At 36.8% G+C, this 19,184-nt stretch overlaps 2 protein-coding genes across 2 annotated transcripts in view; one reads left to right on the top strand and one right to left on the bottom strand.

Annotated features, from left to right (window-relative positions):
- Positions 1 to 9,566, bottom strand: part of gab3 (GRB2 associated binding protein 3) — a 30,087-nt gene extending 20,521 nt beyond the window's left edge. The window contains exon 1 of the mRNA XM_048187174.1: positions 9,306 to 9,566. Within this exon, the coding sequence (XP_048043131.1) occupies positions 9,306 to 9,377 (72 nt within the window). The 5' untranslated portion in view covers positions 9,378 to 9,566. The remainder of the gene's footprint in view (positions 1 to 9,305) is intronic.
- Positions 9,567 to 11,055: 1,489 nt separating this feature from the next.
- smarca1 (SWI/SNF related, matrix associated, actin dependent regulator of chromatin, subfamily a, member 1) overlaps positions 11,056 to 19,184 on the top strand; it is a 28,649-nt gene continuing 20,520 nt past the window's right edge. The window contains exons 1-4 of the mRNA XM_048187172.1: positions 11,056 to 11,238; positions 13,734 to 13,817; positions 17,229 to 17,395; positions 17,545 to 17,645. Of these exons, the coding sequence (XP_048043129.1) occupies positions 11,182 to 11,238; positions 13,734 to 13,817; positions 17,229 to 17,395; positions 17,545 to 17,645 (409 nt within the window). The 5' untranslated portion in view covers positions 11,056 to 11,181. The remainder of the gene's footprint in view (positions 11,239 to 13,733; positions 13,818 to 17,228; positions 17,396 to 17,544; positions 17,646 to 19,184) is intronic.

Here is a 19,184-nt window from a genome sequence, read left to right as displayed (position 1 = left end):
ACCACATACATTACACTTCCCATGTCTGAACAGTTTTTCTACAGAATTTGTTATCGAGACCACACGTAGTTCTGGGCATGCTCAGAGCAGCATGGTCAGGGCATGGCCTTGATTTACCTCTGTCTCAAACAAAGACCTTCTCTCTATTCTTTCTTTTGGAATGGTTATATTTTCTTCCCCTTATTCATGCATGTTTTAGTCAAAGAGAGGAACTAGAGCTATGTTTTCCCAGAACCCTTCACAAAAGGGAAGTCTGACACTGGCCCAAAATGTTTGTCTCCAACAAGCAAACACCAACATATTCACATTTGCATGTGTATGAGTTTTTGTGTATGTTTATGTACATTGTGGAGAAAAAAAACGTAGTCCGTATGAGTTTGTTTACATGTGTTTGGAGCATGTTTGGGAGGTTTGGTCTGAGTATTTCCTCTTAGATGGCGATGTTGTGTAAATGTCAGTCTAAACTAATGTTTAACATTGTGTTTTGTTTCCTCCCTAAGGTCAACAACAAAAAGTAAATATCCACTGATCTTTTCCCATAATGCTTTGCACAAACAAGTGATAATAGTCTTGATGAAGTCTTTGCATTTATGTATGGGCTTATACATAAAATTAAAATAATCTTTTTTCTACAGATTACATTGTTACACCAGTAGGTGGTGACAAGTGTTCTTGGCTGTGTCGAAATCGCCCCTATACCCTGATTCACTATTCCCTACATTAGCCATGTAGTTCACTTAAGGGAGTGAATATAAATGAGTGGACGATTTCAGACACTACCCTAGTAATCTTCATGAGTGAATCATCGCAAAGAGTTGCATTCTCATGGAGACCGGTCTTGCAAGGCTACCTCGAAAGAACGAACTCAGAAGGAGGCAAGGACCCAAAACGCATCCTTGTGAGAATTGAGCAGCCAATGCACAACTTAACATCACAAACAAATGTCATACTCTATTAAAACGAGAAGTTTAAAGCTTACAGGCCTTCTATACGTCGTCCGCCCGCAGCGTCTTCAGGGATTCCTAACGATTCGGTTTATCTGCGCCATCTCTGATAGAAAGCGAGGCTGTGAGGGATAGACTTACATCTCTTCAGTGAGTTGTATTGTTATTAAATGTGTTTTTGGATTGTTCTGCTAAAGAAAAACTGCAAAAATATATTTCCAAGAAATTTCAGGAGACAAAAAAAAAACTCCAGACAACATGAGCTGTGAAGAATTTATAAGTGATTTAGGAGCTTTATACAGTTTTTTTTAAAGTGGATGCCATTAAAAACACATGGCGCTGCTGTGAATAAGGTCTATTAAAGGGATAGTTCAACCAAAAATGAAAATTTGATGTTTATCTGCTTAACCCCAGGACATCCAAGATGTAGGTGACTTTGTTTCTTCAGTAGAACACAAATGATGATTTTTAAAGGTCCCGTTCTTTGTGTTCCCATGTTTCAAACTTTAGTTAGTGTGTAATGTTGTTGTTAGAGTATAAATAAAATCTGTAAAATTTTAAAGCTCAAAGTTCAATGCCAAGCGAAATATTTTATTTAACAGAAGTCGCTTACATCGAACGGCCAGTTTGGACTACATCCCTCTACTTCCTTCTTTAATGACGTCACTAAAACAGTTTTTTGACTAACCTCCGCCCACAGGAATACACAAGAGTTGCGTTTGTAGAGTGTGTTTGTCGCCATGTCGTCGAAACGCTGTTATTTTCATCCCGCAGTCCAATCACCGGGTCTGATTCCGGCTCAGATTGATAGGGTAAAATTAAAGACATGTTTACAATAACACTGAGCACGTGCATCTCCACGTTATGGTAAGAGGCGTGACTTTTCCGGGCACGGTGCGCTCAGAGCTGTCGAATCACAACACAGGAACCGCTGGCACAATCAGAACTCGTTACGTATTTCTGAAGGAGGGACTTCATAGAACAAGGAAGTCATCAGCCCGTTTTTATGACAGTGGAAACAGCGGTATACAGATAAGTAAATTATGTGAAAAATACTGTGTTTTTTTACACGCGAAACATGAACACATGTTATATTGCACACTATAAACACAATCAAAGCTTCAAAAAACCACGAAAAATGGGACCTTTAACTCCAACCGTTGCCATCTGTCAGTCGTATAATGCATGTCAATGGTAACAAAATCTATGAGAGTAAAAAAAAAAATGCACAGACAAATCCAAATTAAACCCTGCGGCTCGTGACGGCACACTGATGTCCTAAGACACGGAACGATCGGTTTGTGCGAGAAACCGAACAGTATTTATATAATTTGTTACCTCTTATACACCACTATGTTCAACTGCCTTGAGCGCGCACACGGCATCCGGTGTGTTTAGTGTGTACGCGCTCTGGCGGAAGTGATCTCTTGCGCGTATACGTCACTCATTGTTCACACAGTGCACAAACATTATAGGTACAACGGCTAATCAAAATGGTACTTACTTGCTCTTATCCGGATTATTCAAACCGACTTAAAACTAAAAGATTACGCGAACTCATTCGGGAGTGGTGCAAATTCTGAGCCTGCTCGCCTGAAGTTATGGTTGATTGCTCTTTGGCTGGATATCAACACTGCAACGGTTGGAGTTAAAAATCATCATTTGTGTTCTACTGAAGAAACAAAGTCACCTACATCTTGGATGCCCTGGGGGTAAGCAGATAAATTTTTGTGTGAACTATCCCTTTAAGAACATATCTGGGTACTTTCATGCATTCTCTATACTTGCGTTAGTTGTGCCTCAATTCAAAGGCAGCATCCTTTGAAAAACTCAGACTTCGAAGGCTGCGAAGGTTGGACTGAGCATTGTTAAATTTGATGGTCTATGGAGGATTGTTCTTGTCACCTAACAACTGTGACAGCTGCTGTTGATGAGTGACAATATACTGGACTTTTTTGAAAGTTATAATAAACTGTCTGAAAACAAAATAGGGTTCACAAACTGTCTAAATATGTTCACCATGGTCCATTTCTGTATATAATAAAGAGCATAAAGTATATATAATCACATCTTATTAAGATATGTCAACATTTGAACTGCTTTATTTTACATTTGTATCATTAGATATTTGTTGAAATCCAACACTTAAGTTTTAAAGTGTAATTCATCAATTTTTCTCCCGAAAAAAAAAAAAAAAAAAAAAAAAAAAAAAAAAAATCCTGTCGTCACTGGCGCACATTGAATTCTGGGGTAAGCAAGGCCGCAAAGGATCCATTTGTTGCATCCTTCATTTCACAGGAAATTAAAAATACATTTGGAGGCCTTATCTGAAGGAGACCTCGTGACCTAGCCTTAGTGACACAATCAGCCTTTGAATGTGCCCTTCGAAGAATGCAGCTCTGAATTGGGACGCAGCACTTGAGTATTGGAATTGAAATTTGACGGTTGATGATGACGCAAAAGAACACAAAGATGCAAGAACGCATATTGAGAAACGGCCAATATCTTTCAATGGCAGAAATAGTAAGAGTAGTATGCTAGTACGTGGTTCTGAGCCAGTAACTGGCTGCATCCGAAAACGTAGGCAGTTGACTTATTGCCTCGCTGCCTTATAGGCAATGACTCTGCAGGTAGCATTTGTGCATGAAGGTACCTCATGAAACTGATTTCGGACAGACTTCTCAGTAAACAGTTCACAGTAACAGTTTAATGATCTACAGCAAAAAAGAGCAAGCTTTGGTGAAAACTAAACAAATATTTAATTACTACAGTAGTAATTTTTCACTAGAAATTACATCAGAAGGGTAAAACATTGGTCAAAAACATACATTTACACACAAACTGACCAGAACTTTCAGACGCCATCTTTGTTTTTCTAGCTCAACTGTCACTGAATGGAACGCACAGGATTGTGGGATATCAGGGGCAGCGATGGATACATCTATGCTGCCTTCAAAAATCAATCAGATGAAGGTACCTCAGGACAGGGCCGGCCCGTGGCACAGGCGACATAGGCTGGGGGGCACCGCACAAAAGTTATTTTTCTGATCGATCATTGAACTGATTCAAATAATGTTAGAATAAAATAAAATTGACATCAACGAAAAATCTTAAGATTTGACAACAAAACTTTTTGCGTCATGACGTAATTATAATACATCATCATAATATATTAATGATTCATGGCGCACGCAGTTAAAATAGTTTTGCCATTTATGTGCTCTGAAAGTATAATTTCTAAAAAATAAGTGAAAAAAGAAAATTATCAGGGCACAAGGCAGGAAGCAAAGCAAAGAAGAGGAGCAGAAAAATGAGCAATATAGAAGAATCACAAGTTAATCACTGTTATGTTTATGCAGTTTTGGGAAATAGCATCTTAACTGCCAACACTGATACTGTGGAAATTTTTTGCTTGAGTTAGCTGCTTATTTAATTTTACTTTATTTTCTTTAAAATAAATGTAAGCTTCTGTAATGTTATTGTTTTAATTTCAGTTACATTACTGCTTTTAATTCACCAAAAAGTGCACTAAATGTTTTTTGAAAAAGAGACTCATGGACTAGGACTAATCTAGCATTCATGAATTAAAATAATTTAAGTTTAAGCTTCTGTATGCACAAATTGGAAATTAAATGAGTATGCTAATTAGATTAACTAGCTGGCTTGCTGGCTAACATCTACAAATAGACAATATGTAGCCTTTATTTTGTTGCCTTTGTTGTCTGTTAGACTATTGTAGGTATTCCATATTTCTCATATTTCTCTTTGTAATAAGTAAAAAACCTACTTGAGGTCTACCATGACTCAAGAGTGTCTCAGTGGACTTGCTGTCATCAGCATCAATATGAGATGTTTCTCAGAATTTGTCATTTGATGCAGTCATTGATGACTTTGCTGCAAAGAAGGCGTGTTCAGTTTCGAAAATGTTCTGTAATTCTGAAAATATAATAGTTTATAATAGTGCACTTTTTTGTTGATTTGCACTTTAATTTCTCATTTAATTTTTACTTCAGGTGACTGTAAGTCAAATTTGTTTATTTATTATCACAATAAAAAAAAATCTTTGAAAAATCAGCATTTTCTGAATTTTTTAATGGTGGTGGTGGGGGGAGGGGGTTGATTTGTTTGAAACTATTTTTCACAAGTTCACACTTACAAGTAATCAGATAGCGAAACAGAAGTATGCGTATTTGGCATGCTGTCCGAGGCTCTGTGTTTTGGCCTGAACCCAGAGTACTCTCCCCAAATCCCTGGCTGTGATAGGAACCAGGCAAAAGTAAGAAGTCAGGGTGGTGTAGGGATGCTGAAAACTGTCAAGAAACATAGCTGAGTAGGCTATATAGGCCTCTTCTCACGCTGATTGGATAGATCATTTGAGTGTTCCTCCTGAACTTTAATAAAACATCATACGTTGATGAAGCAAAAATAGATGCAGTAACTGGTAATACTGTGCCTGATATGTAAGTTACTAATATTAACTTCGTATTTATTTAAATGTGTTATAAAAGCATATCACGCACAGTATAACTATATAATTATTAACTACTATAGTGTGTGTGTGTGTGTGTGTATATATATACTTCTCGTAAGCAATTGAGGTGTTTTGTTGTTGGATGTAAGAGTGAACATAACAGTCTTCATACTCCCGACATCTGAGCCACTGAAGACGCAGTGGATTAGTTTTGTTTTTGATCACAGATCTAATATACACATACGATTTCTATACCTGCTGTTTATGTTCACAGACATAACCGACTGTCTTTTGTGTGTTTTTGACAGTTTAAACACAATAATTAAAGAGAAGTTAGTTTAATACTCACAGCCAGCTTTCTGTTCGTGTGCTTTAGATGTGTGCGCTCAGAAAACAATAAATTAGAAGTTTAAACTGATATAGCTTTAACAGATGCAGATAACAAACTTTCATGACGAAGAAGAACTTCAATGTCCATGAGCGTGATCGCAATATATATGATGATCAAAACGAAGCAGATGTCATGTTAGTATTTGGCAGAGTATTTGATGCATGCAGGAGCTGTGAATGAAGGAAGCGCTATTGACCTTTTTCACATTTTCGGGTTTGTCAGAAGCGGACGTCGTCATAGTTGGGTTAACTTTTACAGGGGTGAATGAGAAACTTCATTAAATATATTTGTTTGTGTTTCCATTTGCAGAAATATTCCACAACTGTGTTTTCACAACTTTCAAAAAGAGGAAAAAAATAGAGAGCAATTGATAACGGCAGTCAGAGGAGAAAAAGATGTAATTTTTACGATCACTCCCATAGATTATTAGAAATAGTATTAGTATTCATAGTATTAGAAACACCCTACAGCTGTGTTAACTAGTTTTTTGTAATTTGATGAAAAAGTAATATAATACTTTTAATACTTTTATATATTTTTTACACCTTATATATTAACCTAAAGTATTGAAATTAACAGATATATATATATATGTGTGTGTGTGTGTGTGTGTGTGTGTGTGTGTGTGTGTGTGTGTGTGTGTGTGTGCGTGTGTGTGTGTGTGCATGTACTTCTCCAGTTCACAGAATGTAAATACCAACAAAACAAGAATCAAAGAGAGAGGGCGGGATAAAGTAAGAAAAGAAAGAAAGAAAGAAAGAAAGAAAGAAAGAAAGAAAGAAAGATCACACCGGTAGCACACAACAAACACTCCTTCCCAACGTCTCACATTTTACTATCTGATGAAGCCACAAAACCAGAGAAAGAGAGAGAGCGAGAGAGAAAAAAAGAAAGAAGAAAAAAGAGTGAGCGAGAGAGTGTGTTTGTTTGTTCTTCATGCAGTGCCTTGAACTATTTACTATGACACACACATAGGCACTAAACAGGCTACAGGCACACTTGTTTACACATGTGCACTCACTATTTGTCAGCCACCCGGTTACACCTAATAGCAGTCAAGCCACTTTTGCTCGTTTGGTCTCTTATAGCCTAGCTCATTTCTGAATGCAGGGTCACTTTCAACTGCCTGGCACCCTACACTTCCCATGTTTTGCAACACACCCAAATTTCACAGAAACAAAGCGAAAGAGAGTGAGGGGTGGGAGAGAGCATGTTTGTGGTGTCAGGCTGACACTTTGAACACTCGTCTTATGACTGGAGGTCCTCCCTGCCCTTCCTCTTCTCAACCAAACAACTGAGACCTTCACTTTCATGCAGAAGATCTTGAGTCTCTCTGTGTTTCTAATCAGGTTGTAATTAGACTAAACAGTTCTCTTCTGCATATAAATCAACTTTTGAATATTATTGTGCACCTGCTTTTGGAAGGCATGCTTTACAATTGTGAAATACATGTATTTACAAGCGAAATATGAACTCACTATTATATTTAGCCAAACTAGTAACATAACATAACATAACATGGGTAGGTGACAGCACATCACTTACGTTTAACATGCTATTTTCACCTAAAACTACTGTTCTGAAATAATTACTGTACATAGACATGGAATATTTGTACTTTTAAAATGTCATGACTCATATGTCACACCACAGGGATATTTAAGTAAACTAAAAAACAGTTGGTTAATAAAATAGGTGAAAAAGGTGAACAGCACCTAAAATATACAATTTCCCTTATACATAAATATACATTTAAACCAAAAATCTTTAAGCTAAACGTTTGTGTGCATGTTATTTGTCAACTATACTTGCACAGTGCTGTGATCTATCTCAATGATTGAGTACTTAAATGTAATTTAAGGTCCGTTCACGCCAAATACGATAGCTATAAAGTTTTAATAATCGTTCTAATTCTATGAGAATAAGGAAATCTACACCACAGCTAGGGCTAGTTCACATGCTATAATAGTAACTATATCAGTGTCCACACCGAGGGCTGATAATGTGTTCTGTTTATTAAAAGTGTTCACAGCAGTCATATTGTCTGCTTTTTAAATGCCTGTGTGGATTCTCATTGGTTGTCAATATTTTTATCATTCATCAGCTGGAGAAAAAAGTTCTGAAAGTGATACCATTCCCCTGTGTTGTTATCCTTATAGCTGTGGTGTGGACTTCCCTCTTCTCATAGAACTTGAATGATTATTAAAAATTTATAGTTATAGTTGTTAAAATTAGCATCTTTGGTTTGAACAGGCCTTTATAATGACAACAACACAGAGGAACAATATCACTGGAAACACATTCAAAACGATTTTGTTTCCAATCCGAATGCACCCGACATTAAAGAGCTTAAGGATTTAATGAACTAGAACATAGGAACAATGCTTATAATAAAGCGTTATTGGTGTGGATGCTAAGCTAGTCATTGTTAAAGGTATCATTATAGTTATCTTTATAGTTATAGCTCTATACTGTTAATAGTGATTACCATGACATACCACTCATCTCTGTTTACAAGAAAACTGAGGTCAACGCATTGCACAACACCATTTTACACAGTAAAAAGAGAACAGTTAGGTTGTTTCAGTTTTAAACTGTTCCAGTTTTACTTTAACGGTTCCTGTTTTACTGCACTTATGTATTAGAGGCTTGGACAGGGAAAACGTTTTCACAGCAACACAATTAAAGGCTCAAAAATCTAGCATTTGCTAAGACACTGTAGCTTCTAGACTGACAGATGAAAGCACAGGGTCAAATGAGTAATGAGCACAGTGAAACACTTACACAATTAAGCACATAAACACGTAAACAGAGTGCAGAACACATGCAAGAAATGAGGAAGGAAGATTAAACACAGTGGAACAGCACAGGACAACAAAGTGTGCACTTTCTGAAATAGTCAAATAACAAAGACTGCAGTTACATGACAGAGCATAATGCACTGCCACGTATATATCACAATAAGCTGCAATAACAAATTATATAAAAGGAATAAATAATTTGAGATGGAAATGCCTGTTTAAGTGGTTGCACAGGTAAACTGCTTTGTCATAAAGCACAGCACTGAAATTCACACAGGCAAGAAGAGGCAATGCAAAGCAGCACAGCCACGTGCAAGAAGGCACACAAATGCTGCACAAACACAGCTGAGAATTAGCATGTGTAAAGCATCGCATAACAACGATCAAAAGTCCACAGGCAACAGAAATTAAAACGCAGCCAAGCAGAACCTTCGGCACAGCACAGTTAAATAGTATAAAACACTGACAGTGATGGACAGCAGTAGGGAGAGCCCAAGTGTGAGCAATACATAGTTGAGAACATAGTATGTCTTAAAATGCAATTAAAATTAAACCATGCAGCAAAGAGAAACACAGCAAGAGATCCTGTCATAAAAACACAGAGAACATGAACTGACAGTGGATCATTATACTGCAGTACCTGCTTCTAATGCTGAATTCATCACACTCACGCTCAGACACACAGGACTTTTACTTACAAATCTCTTTAGCTTCTTCTCCGGAGGGGATTTTATGAGCCATCCTGTGCACACCACATCGTCTGCGCTCATAGCTGCTGCGTCTGTGTGCGTGTGTGTCCGTTGCTGATTGCAGACTGAGAGGAAAGCAGTGAGAATCCTGTGTTCAACCCCCCCAAACACAGAGAGGAGGAACTCACAGCATCGACCAGGGACAGAGTGAGATAGAAAGAAAGAGAGAGAGAGAGAGAGAGAGAGAGAGAGAGAGGAGGAACAAACAGAGGGTGGGAGGAGAGAGTGTGTTTTTGTATTTGTATGTGATCTGTGAGAGGACATGTATGTACAAGCAAACCGTCTCTGTGTGTGTATTTTGGGTGGAGGAAGAAAAGATGTTCCTCCCTCCAGTATCTTGTAACAAACCAGCACATGACCTTGTGTGTGTGTATGTGTATGTGTGAAAACCCAAGGTCAGTTTGGAAAATGTTGTGAGGGGAATTTGAACTGGTTTACTAGGCCATCTGTTGTTAGAGCCTCTGAGAAAGAAAGAGAGAAAGAGGGAGACAGAAAATGAAAAAGGAATTACTTTTGTTCATTTTGTTATGTATGTCACCATAATCTGACCAACTATTTTTTTCCCCAGGTTGAAACCACTATTTCTCAGTAGCAGGTTGTGCTGCAAGAGGAAATACTGTGGTTTCTGTCTGCCTCCTAGTGACCAATATCTATATCAAAACAGTCTATTGGCATAAGAAACTTTATTATTACCGCCACCTTTTATCCTTGTATTGTAAAATAAAGAAATTGTCTGTACAGACAAAGTATGGAGATGTGTCTCAATCTAATTAGACTCAGAGTGACCATAATACAACAACACACTCAGAAAAATAGGTACAAAAGCTGTCAATGGGGCAGATCCACTAATATGTACCATTTAGGAACTAATATGTTTATTTGAGGTATTAATAGGTTTCTTTAAGGTACTAATTTGCATCCTTTATGGGTAAATAAAGTAAAGTGAACCATTTGAAAGGGGTTCTGCCCCAGTGATAGCTTTTGTACCTTTTTTGTCTGAGAGTCTACCATGTTACTCTATAATACAATAACACGGTGCAAAATATTGTATCACAATATCATGGGGTGACCAGATTTTGTTGTAAGTCACCTCCATTTTTGTTGTCCTGTCTCCAACCGGAGCTGTCCCTGGAAATGTCCCTATTTTACAGCATGTTCAAAACATCCTGCAAATACACTGCAAAAAAGCCCAACCAACATAGCTTCCAGAAGCACAAACATAAATTAACATTTGAAAAATTAAAAAAAAGTTATTACTGTATCAGTATATTCACAGCTTGTGAAAATAAATATATTAAATACAGTTGGAAAATGGTAATATATTGCTTTTTGCAATGGTTACTATTTAATATTTTTCTTTTTGGGAATTGTATTAAAACCAGTTAGGGTCAGAGATTGAGATTTCAATTATATTTTGACCACTTAACTACAAAATGTCCCGTTTTCATTTTGGTCACCTTTCAATATCAGGCATTTAGTTTAAACTGAGACATTATTTAAAAAAACAATACGACACATTTGATCTTTCTACCTGCTTTGCGTCTCGGTGCATTCTGAGATGTACAATATTCAAAAATTTCGTGCAGCTGATTAGTGTTTGACAGTTACCCATTTTTGAGCCTTTGATATCGCGAGATCTAATGAACAGCTTTGAAAAGGGCAAGTGATCACTCTAATCTCGCGATATTTAGTATGAAGCTCTGAAAGGGGCGTGTGCGCGCGCCGTGACTGTACGGTCCTGTCATGACGCATATGCCAAAATTATGCTTTATAACTTACTGTCTGGTCACCAATAACTAATGAAAAGCTTCGTACACTGACCAACATGTCGGACGAAGAGCTACCCTCTACTTCTCGGGAGGCGCACGCGGAGGCGGAAGAGGTAAAGAGAAAGAGAGAAGTATAATGTGTTTGCAGACGGACATGAAAAACAGGATGCAGAAGTTTACAGTTCATCTGCGTTTGGGGGAACGGAACATGGCGGGAAGGCGGAGTTTAGCTCACATCTGTATGGCTTTAGATGTTTATTACTCTGCTTAAGAGCATTTTTTTATGTGGCTTTTGACAGATTTGCATGCGTTCCGTCTGCGGTCGGAGCAGAGTTGCGGAACGCACGCAAATCTGTCTGATTCACATCAACAACTGCCTGCAGACGCTGCCCGCGTAAATAAACACTCACATGCTCACTGTTACTGTGAGCTGAATTGACTCCAATGTCACGCTGGCTTTATTTGAGCGTGTGTCTGTGAGAGTATTGATCTTTTGTTACTATAAGCAGTTCAAAGCTGGGGTCCAACTTTTAGTTGTCAAGAAGAGTCGTTTTAATAAGAGATTTAAACATTATACTACATGGCTTTGGTCACTCTTCACATTATTGACACATAAATTATATATTTGTTTTGTTATTAATTTATTGTCATAGTGATTTGACACTATATTTGACACAAGTGACATTGTGATGTAAGATTTGTAACACGTCCCCTAAAAATTAAAATGGTAAAATATTCTTCTGCCAATAACTATTACAGTTACTGGTACTAAAATAAATAAATGCATTGTCCATATAATAATAATAATAATAATAAGAAGAAGAAGAATAAAGTTGTGCCTTTTTCCGCCAAAAAGGAAAAAAAAAATGTCATATGAATCTAGTGTGTAAATTGATTGAATAAAAAAGACGGACAATTTTTGTAAACATATTTATATTTATATCCAATTACATTGTTAAAGCTCATTGTAACAATCCAACAACAAATATTTCAGCAAAACTGCAATCATTTTATGTGTGTGCTGGCGCCTATTCAGTGAAGTCTGTGAAGTTTAACAGGGAGACTCGCTTAATGCAAAGACTATAGATAAAGATGGTTCACTCCTGTTGAGTACCTCAGAGATGACGTGTTTTTGTAGGCCAACCCGGAAGGTTCCCTCAATCGAAAGCCTATGCATTTTTCCCATAGACTTTTGGAAAATTGCAAAAAATAAGCTCCGTGTTTAACAAAGGGTTATGACACTTACACGTTTTGTCTATCAAGATAATCTTTACAAGTTAACACAACATTTATACATTTTGAAGCCTAAATAAAGCCGTCAGATTTAAAAAGCTAACAGTAGGCTATAAACGGACTACAGCACACCGTGGTCGTGGATCAACTTCACCACCACCAAGCTTCCTCAAACTTTATTTAAAAAACAACTTTATTTAAAAACATGCTCGCTGATTATGATCTGCGCTGTGTATGAATACTTATCCACTTTTTCATGAAAAATGGTCTCCAAATGTCCTGTTTGTCATGATGACGCCTAAAGTCCCCGCCAGTCCCTTTTAGCAACTTGTTAGCAACCGCCGTTTTTAAGACACAATAAAGGTTTAAAAATCATTATATAATGATGGTTATAACTGGTGTGTTTTATATCATAGATCAAAACGTGAAAATATTTAGAGGCTTTGTTAACCACAGACCTTATTTCAGGCGATTTAGCAAAAACCCATTCAAAAACCCACAGACTTTATGGCGATGGAACCGGAAGTCCTAAAATGCTAACTCGCTTCCGGGTTTTGCCTACAAAAACACGTCATCCCATACTCTTTTAGTTTTGAATGGGAGAAGCTGCAATGCACAATATTGCGGAGTACGTCTCGCCTTCTAAGTAAAAGAGCCAGTCGCTGATTGAAAAAGTCATTGCATCACTGCAGCTGCTGTTAGAGTCTCAGGTTTCTATGGGAACCGGAGCCTCTCGCACTTAGGACTGCACATGCGCATTGGCTTGTCTAGCCTGAAAATACGCTTTTTTAATGCTATTTGAGCATAAGAAACAACATTTATGGGACAGTTCATGTCAGATTTTGTTGCTGATTTGAAGTATGTTATTTAATTTTGAGTTCGCCAAGCAGTTTTTGAGATTTCAGGATTCCCCCATTCAAATAGATAGTACTTGGTATTAGATGCCTGAAATAGCTGTCCGGAGGTGTTGCAAATATGGCTGCCGAGTGAACAGACTTTCCTTGAAAGGGACTTTGCTTAATGTCATGATTAACTTTTGCACAAATTAGAAATATTTCTATGAATTACTAACATATACAGATAAGGATATACTGTAAAATGTCAAATATGTCAAACGCATTAAATGGCACTCACATCTGTAACAGCACCTGGCAGGGCAAGATGTCACATTAAACTTTATGCTTATGAGTTAGTAAGAACTTGGGTTTTTAATTTTCCTGGTGAATCTCACTTTGTGACTGTTTTGTCCATATAAATATGTTTTTTACTACTGTAAGATGCAAAATGTATGTGTCCAGAATAAGGATGAGTAATTTTATATATATTTGTCTGCATGTATTTGTATCAGATGTGTGTCTTTGATATCTGTTTCTAGGAGGACCCACCATTTCTCCTGGACCCTCCTCCTAAAGCAGCTGTGAAGGAGAGCCTGGTTGACCCTGAATATGAGGAAAAAAGAGTTGAGTGTTCATTCCACTTTTAATGTACACTATTAGTGTACTGCCAGCCAGCAGGTTTTTAAATACATTGAGCTGTTAGTCAGTGGTGAGAATGAGGTTTGCAGTTCCAACCCTTAAAGGGATAGTTCACCCAAAAATGAAAATTATCCCATGATTTACTTACCCTCAAGCCTTCTTCTAACACAATCGGAGATATTTAAAAAAAAAAAAAAAAAAAAAAAAAAATCCTTAGTCCTCCAAGGTGTATAATTGTTGTAAATGGGGGCCCGCAAAAGAAAAAAAAAATGCATCCATCCATAATCAAAGTAATTCATACAGAGCCGAGTGAGTGGGTTAAAAATCTGTTCGCACTGTCCGTTTTCTTTATGGGTTAATAAAGGCCTTTTGAAGCGAAGCATGTGTTTTTATAAGAAAAATATCCATATTTAAAACTTTATAACTTCAAATAATTAGCTTCCGTACACATACTGCACCATTCACTACCATTATAAATCTTGGAGGAATAAGGATATTTTTAAATATATCTCCGATTGCGTTCGTCTGAAAGAAGATAGTCATATATATAGCGTTATTTTACTGTCAAATGTCGAGAGCACATTATTGTGACGCGAGAGCATATCAATGTAATGCGCGAGCGCAAATCTGTCCGCTCGCGCGCGGATTTCCTCTGCTCTCGCGCAAATCTGTCCGCTCGCGCGCAGATTTCCTTTGCTCTCGCGCAAATCTGGACGCGCGCGCTCAAATATACAGTGCTCTCTTTTGAACTGCCTCTCCTCTCGCTCAGATATTGCGTGTGCACGCTCAAACTGTTACCTGCGTGCTCAAACGTGTCCTGCGCGCTCAAACTGCACATGTGCGCTTACGAATCTCTCCGTGCTCTTGCAGAAATTAATTTGGCTTTTGGATTAAACGCTGTCAAAAGTTATAAACCAATCAGAAGAGACGACTGATCCATGAAAATGCTACGTGGAATCTTATTGGCTGAGAGTGAACTGCGCCTGGAATTCTTTCGACAAAGATATGTATTTTATTTATTCACAATTTAATAATATTTATCAAATGTAACCTAGTCTAACTGCATCACATTACAGGTCAAACCCCTATTTATCTAAACAAACAAACAAAAAATGTTTCTTAAAGTTATTGTGGTCATACGTTTTGTGTTGAATTTTTTTTTTTTTAAAATAGGTAACATTTTACAATAAGGTTTTTATTTGTTAACATTAGTTAATGTATTATCTAACATGAACTAACAATGTGCAATACATTACTGTAATTATTAATCTTTGTTAACGTTAAAAATACAGCTGTTTGTTGGTTGTTTACTTCACAGTGCATTTAATAATGTTAACAATTACAACATTTGATTTTAATAACGTATTAGTAAATGTTGAAATTAACATTAACAAATATTAATAAATGCTGAAGAAGAGCAATTCATTATTAGTTAATGTTAACTAATGCAGTTAAATAATGTTAACGCAACCTTATTGTAAAGTATTACCAACAAACATCTTCTGATTTAAGACCAAACAAGATCAGGTCAAATCGTCATTCCCTTAATACTTAATGTGGAGATCACATACCACCATAGTCAATTTCTTTTGAGGTCTGGTATAAAACATGACATACAAAAATACCTAAGCTCTTGTGTATGCACGATTAAGCAAAAGAACGCGATCTTATTCCTAAATGACAACGATTCGGTTATGTCTATTAAACCTTTTGAAATTACAATCATACCAGAATATTTAAACCTGCTTTTGCATTGCTGCTGAAAGCAGTGGTCATGTAAGCTATATGTTTTAAACAGCTTCACAAAGTGTTTTCAACAACATACTATTGCTACATCTGTGTTGCAAACATTAAATAATAATGCAAGTATTGCAATAACAATTTATAGTCTGAATATACACTGATTTCAGCAATTAAAATAAGTAGCTAAATGAACGTTGAAACTAATGTTGTTACACTGTTCTGCCAGTAGGTGGTGACCAGTGACTGTTAAAATGTATTTGATGTATCAGAATCATTAATTCCAGACCTCAAAAGAAATTGACTATGGTGGTATGTGATCTCCACATTAAGTATTAAGGGAATGACGATTTGACCCTGATCTTGTTCGGTCTTAAATCAGAAGATGTTTGTTGGTAATACTTTACAATAAGGTTGCGTTAACATTATTTAACTGCATTAGTTAACATTAACTAATAATGAATTGCTCTTCTTCAGCATTTATTAATATTTGTTAATGTTAATTTCAACATTTACTAATACGTTATTAAAATCAAATGTTGTATTTGTTAACATTATTAAATGCACTGTGAAGTAAACAACCAACAAACAGCTGTATTTTTAACGTTAACAAAGATTAATAATTACAGTAATGTATTGCACATTGTTAGTTCATGTTAGATAATACATTAACTAATGTTAACAAATAAAAACCTTATTGTAAAATGTTACCTATTTTTTTTTTTTTTTATTTCAACACAAAACGTATGACCACAATAACTTTAAGAAACATTTTTTGTTTGTTTGTTTAGATAAATAGGGGTTTGACCTGTAATGTGATGCAGTTAGACTAGGTTACATTTGATAAATATTATTAAATTGTGAATAAATAAAATACATATCTTTGTCGAAAGAATTCCAGGCGCAGTTCACTCTCAGCCAATAAGATTCCACGTAGCATTTTCATGGATCAGTCGTCTCTTCTGATTGGTTTATAACTTTTGACAGCGTTTAATCCATAAGCAAATTAATTTCTGCAAGAGCACGGAGAGATTCGTGAGCGCACATGTGCAGTTTGAGCGCGCAGGACACGTTTGAGCACGCAGGAAACAGTTTGAGCGTGCACACGCAATATCTGAGCGAGAGGAGAGGCAGTTCATAAGAGAGCACTGTATATTTGAGCGCGCGCGTCCAGATTTGCGCGAGAGCAAAGGAAATCCGCGTGCGAGCGGACAGATTTGCGCGAGAGCAGAGGAAATCCGCGCACGAGCGGACAGAACTGCGCTCGCGCATTACATTGATATGCTCTCGCGTCACAATAATGTGCTCTCGACATTTGACAGTAAAATAACGCCATACATATACACCTAGGATGGCTTGAGGGTGAGTAAATCATGGGATAATTTTCATTTTTGGGTAAACCATCCCTTTAAGACTAACCAGGAGTGGAGGTAAAACCAACGAGATGAAGGCATTTAGCAGACAAGATGTTACATAAACACTGAATTTCAGACATGCTTGATGCCTTTGTATCTTCATATACTGCTTGAAAATTCAGCTTTTTTCAGGTTTCAGTTTAAACTTTGTGAAGTTGAAACATTGTTTTGACTGAGTTTGAAGTAGTAATTTGCAGATCTTAATTAACTCACAAACCTTTGTTTCTCACTTGAACAAAGAAAACGGACCGTGCAAACAGATTTGAGTTCCTGCTGAAGCAGACTGAACTGTTCGCTCATTTCATTCAGCCTGCCAGTCAGAAATCCCCCACCTCACCTCTGAAGGTGAAGATGGGGAGACCCCGAATTAAACAGGATGAGAAACAGAACCTGCTGTCTGTTGGAGAGTAAGTCAGACTCAGACACACATACAAAGACATGCATGCTCACACATTCAGATGCACGAGGTTAACGATTAGTCCAAAAGCTGCTGGTCAGACGTGTCGTCATGGTGATTTGGTTTGATTTATTTCTGGCCCATGGTTATGTGTTTCAGTAACCGCCATCGTCGAACAGAGCAGGAGGAGGATGAGGAACTCCTATCTGAGAGCAGGAAGGCAGCTAATGTTCTTGTTCGTTTTGAGGAGTCACCCTCATGTACGAATCAGTGTTTTATGACTAGTCCGTCTGTTTCTGTTTATTAGTCTCACATTGTTTTAAAAACAAATATTAATTATTTTAGTACATTAATACATTGGTTATTTAAAAAAAGGGACCCACTTTATATTAAGTGGCCTTAACTACTATGTACTTACATTTAAATGAATAATTTGATACAATGCACTTATTGTGTACATACATGTTTCTACATTGTACTTATATTTTAAAAACACCTGCATGTAATTACATCTGCAACTAATTTCTGTAATTACATTTATAATTACACTGTTGACCCATCCCTTACCCCTTACCCCTACCCTTAATCCTACCCACACCACCAAAGCTTTCCCTAACCTTACCCGTACCCCACCTCAATAGCAACAAAAGTGTTTTGCAATTCAATCTGAACCCAATAAGTACATTGTACTTATTTTTTGATGTAAGTACATAGTAGTTAAGGCCACTTAATATAAAGTGGGACCAAAAAAAGAGAGAAATGTACTTACTCATTCCAAACTCATGCTGTTATGTTTTCCATGGAACACAATATTTATAATGAACTTTGGTGCACGTTTTGATGGTGTTCCAACAAAACTGTGAATAATGACTTAATCTCTGCCTGTTCCTCACACAAAGCTATCATGACTTCAGAAAACTTATGGACTACATTTATGGTACTGTCACTGTGCTTTTTTGTTCTTTTGGATCTTGACAGCTCATGGTTACTCTACAAGGTCTTCGTATTCTGCTATAAAGATTGTTTAAAAAACTCTTACTTTGTATTCCACAGAAAATATAACAGCATACAGGTTTGGAACCACTTGAGGGTGAGTAAATTCCTCTAAAGCAATATTTCTCAACCAGGGGGCCTTCCAAGGGGCTTCAAGTTTTCCTAAAATCAAGATATATCTTATTTTAATCCATGCCCTCAACAACTGGATTTACTAGGACACATTCTTAGAAAACCTGGTTAAATGAGATATTGTCATTGTAAAGCACCATTGTAGCACCATTGGAAAAGTCTGTAAATGTAAATGAATAAAATCTTCTAACTCTATGGTCATTTTTATAAATTTTTCTAGTTATGCCAAGCTCTAAATATTTTATCAGGTAGAAATTTTAAGTAAAAAATATTTTTAAAAATTAATCAAGTAAATCATGAGAAATTGGAAAAGTCTTAGGGCCTTCAAATATTTATGTTGTAAACAATGGGGGGTTTTGAAGTAAAAAAAAAAGGTTGAGAACCACTGCTTTAAAGGTGAAGTGCAAAATTTCTGCACTACTAACAGCCCCAGTGGAGTTGCAAAACTAATGATTGTTTTCAAGCACAAAAAAGCCCACAGAAGCCATGCACCATTATTATTTTTTTGTCTTGTTTTCTTTGGCCCATTTGCTAGAAATAGAAAACAGACACGTGTAATGTGATGTGTAACATTTAAGTACCTCTTCCACTACTTCCAGTTGGTTGAGATGATTAATTACACTGTTCATTCACCTGTGATCAAATGTAATGATCATTATTAATTTTCTCATTCA

The sequence above is a fragment of the Megalobrama amblycephala genome, linkage group LG4, assembly GCF_018812025.1.
Source record: "Megalobrama amblycephala isolate DHTTF-2021 linkage group LG4, ASM1881202v1, whole genome shotgun sequence".
Classification (NCBI taxonomy): domain Eukaryota; kingdom Metazoa; phylum Chordata; class Actinopteri; order Cypriniformes; family Xenocyprididae; genus Megalobrama; species Megalobrama amblycephala.
The sequence above is the reverse complement of the archived record's forward strand: the minus strand, read 5'-3'. Positions and strand labels throughout refer to the sequence as shown.